The sequence below is a fragment of the Belonocnema kinseyi genome, chromosome 1 (genome assembly GCF_010883055.1).
Source record: "Belonocnema kinseyi isolate 2016_QV_RU_SX_M_011 chromosome 1, B_treatae_v1, whole genome shotgun sequence".
Lineage (NCBI taxonomy): Eukaryota > Metazoa > Arthropoda > Insecta > Hymenoptera > Cynipidae > Belonocnema > Belonocnema kinseyi.
Genome location: NC_046657.1, coordinates 19,301,038 through 19,303,237, shown reverse-complemented (window position 1 = coordinate 19,303,237; position 2,200 = coordinate 19,301,038). Strand labels below are relative to the sequence as shown.

The 2,200-nt window shown below is 22.9% G+C and overlaps 1 protein-coding gene across 4 annotated transcripts in view; it reads left to right on the top strand.

Annotated features, from left to right (window-relative positions):
• The window catches only part of LOC117174974 (mediator of RNA polymerase II transcription subunit 8), a 26,179-nt gene extending 24,180 nt beyond the window's left edge, over window positions 1-1,999 (top strand). For 3 of the 4 annotated variants that reach the window (XM_033364461.1, XM_033364469.1, XM_033364476.1), the window contains 2 exons: window positions 1,518-1,620; window positions 1,729-1,999. In XM_033364461.1, the coding sequence (XP_033220352.1) occupies window positions 1,518-1,620; window positions 1,729-1,805 (180 nt within the window). In that variant the 3' untranslated portion in view covers window positions 1,806-1,999. The remainder of the gene's footprint in view (window positions 1-1,517; window positions 1,621-1,728) is intronic. The other variant, XM_033364454.1, reaches the window with a different exon arrangement.
• The last annotated feature ends 201 nt before the right edge of the window (window positions 2,000-2,200 follow it).

Here is a 2,200-nt window from a genome sequence, read left to right as displayed (position 1 = left end):
TTTGTTTAAAAATTAAATTATTTTCTCGGATTTTTTTTTTAAATTAGTTTTTTTGTACTAAAATCTTAATTATTCTACTTTTGTAGAAAATTAATCTTTTTGTTCTCTTTTTTTCTTGAAAATTAAACTGTTTCAATGACATTTTTTCTCTCTTGATTGAAAAAACTTTTATTTATTTTTTGAAAATGCAAACTGTTTTTTAACTGAATTTTTTTTATATTTAAGATTAATTTTTTAATTGAAAGGTTAACTATTCCCAGTTGGTAGAAAATTAATCTTTTTGGTTCAAAGTTTATAATTCTAATTGAAACTTCATCACGTTGGTTGAACATTTAATTATTTTCTAATAAAATAATTTTTTTTCAAATTAATATTTTAACTAAAAATTCAGCAATTCCAAATGGGTAGAAAACTAATTTTCTTGGTTGAAAATTTATCTTTTTAGTTTAAATTTGAGCTATGGGAATTGAAGATTTATCATTTTCAGTTGAAAATTCATCACTTTCAATTGGAAATTTAACTATTTTGCAAAAAAAATTTCTTTTTGCAGAAAATTAATCTTTTTAAACTGAAAACTTTGGTTAAAAAATCAATAAATTTCGAAAATAATCGTTTTTTTTATGTTGTGGATAATTAATTTTTTAACTGAAAACTTAACCATTTCATTGTTGGTAGGAAATTAATATTCTTGGTTAAAAATGTATCACTTTGGATACAAATTCATTACTTTCTTTGAAATTTTATTTTAATTACTATTTTTGAAAAAAAAAGATTAATTTTTTGTAAATAATTAATTTGTCCTAAATAAACTATTCAATTTTTGGTAGGAAATTAATCACTTTATTTGAAAATTTATTATTACAGTTCAAAGTAAATCTTTTTTGTTTTGAATTAAACTAATCTAGTTGAACTTTAATCATTTTAGTTAAAATTTCGCCATTTGGTTGGAAATGGAACTATTTAAAAAAAAATTTTTTTTTTGGTTCAAAAATAATTTTTTCAGCTTAAAAATTAACTGTTCAATTTTTGTTGAAAATTGAACTCTTTTAGTTCAAAATTCAACTATTTGGTGTAAAATTCGTCTTTTTTAGTTAAAAAAATTGATCTTTTTGGTTATAAATCAAAAATTTGTTTAAACATTCATATATCTTGTTCAAAATGTAATTTTTTTATCACTTAGGAACTTGAAGTGATTTAAATTTAATATCTTATAGTATTTACATTATTTTTCCTTCATAGAATATATTTATTAATATGTCAAATATTTGCACTGATTTTTCAGTATATGAAGATAAAATAAAATTTTTTTAAAATCATAATTCAAATTCGTTGCCTTTATGAATAAATTCAAGAAATGATTAATTATAATAATTATAAATATAATTCGTCAAAGCTTTCAAATAAACTGTTTTTTTTACTCAAAACACATTCAATTTGGAAATTGAAATATTTTATTCATTATTTACAAATTCGAATACTTACTTTTTCTAAAATAATTGTAAAAAAATTATTTTTAGGTCGATTCGGTACAAATGGGTCAATCCGGAGTCTCTCCTGGACCTGGAGGAATGATGGTTGGAAGACCCGGAAGTCAATCTCAAGGAGTACAAGGTCCGATGGGTAATTATCATTGAAAAATAATAATTCCGCTATATTATTAAATTTAATTTAATTAAAATTTTTTCCTAAATAATTTTCGTAAAATAAAATTTTTCTTTTTTCAATCAGGACAAATGGCGAAAGCACCGAGTGCTATTAAAACCAACATCAAGGCAGCTTCGCAAATTCATCCCTACGGTAGATAAAATCTGAGTCGGAAAATTGGAAAATTTTCAAAAAGGACTTTGAATCTACAATTGAAAAATTTCGATTCTTCTTTCAAAGTAACTGCAGTTTATAATCTCATAATTTTTAGTTTTAATTTTAATTTAAGTAGTCTAATTTGTAAATATTTAATGCAATTTTTTTTTTTTTAATCGCCAAGAAAGTGTGTGGATTAATAATTAAATAGATTATAATTTATAGGGCAGTCAGCTCGTTTCGTTTTTATTTAAAAAGTCTTTTTTAGAAACAATTGCGTGCGATCGGGGCGATAAAGATTTCTCCAATACTGGAATAATTTCGGAATGAAATCCTTTTTCTTTTAGCCAGGAAATTCGATCTCTCAGGATTAGAGATTCGGCTGGACTTTGAAGAAGAA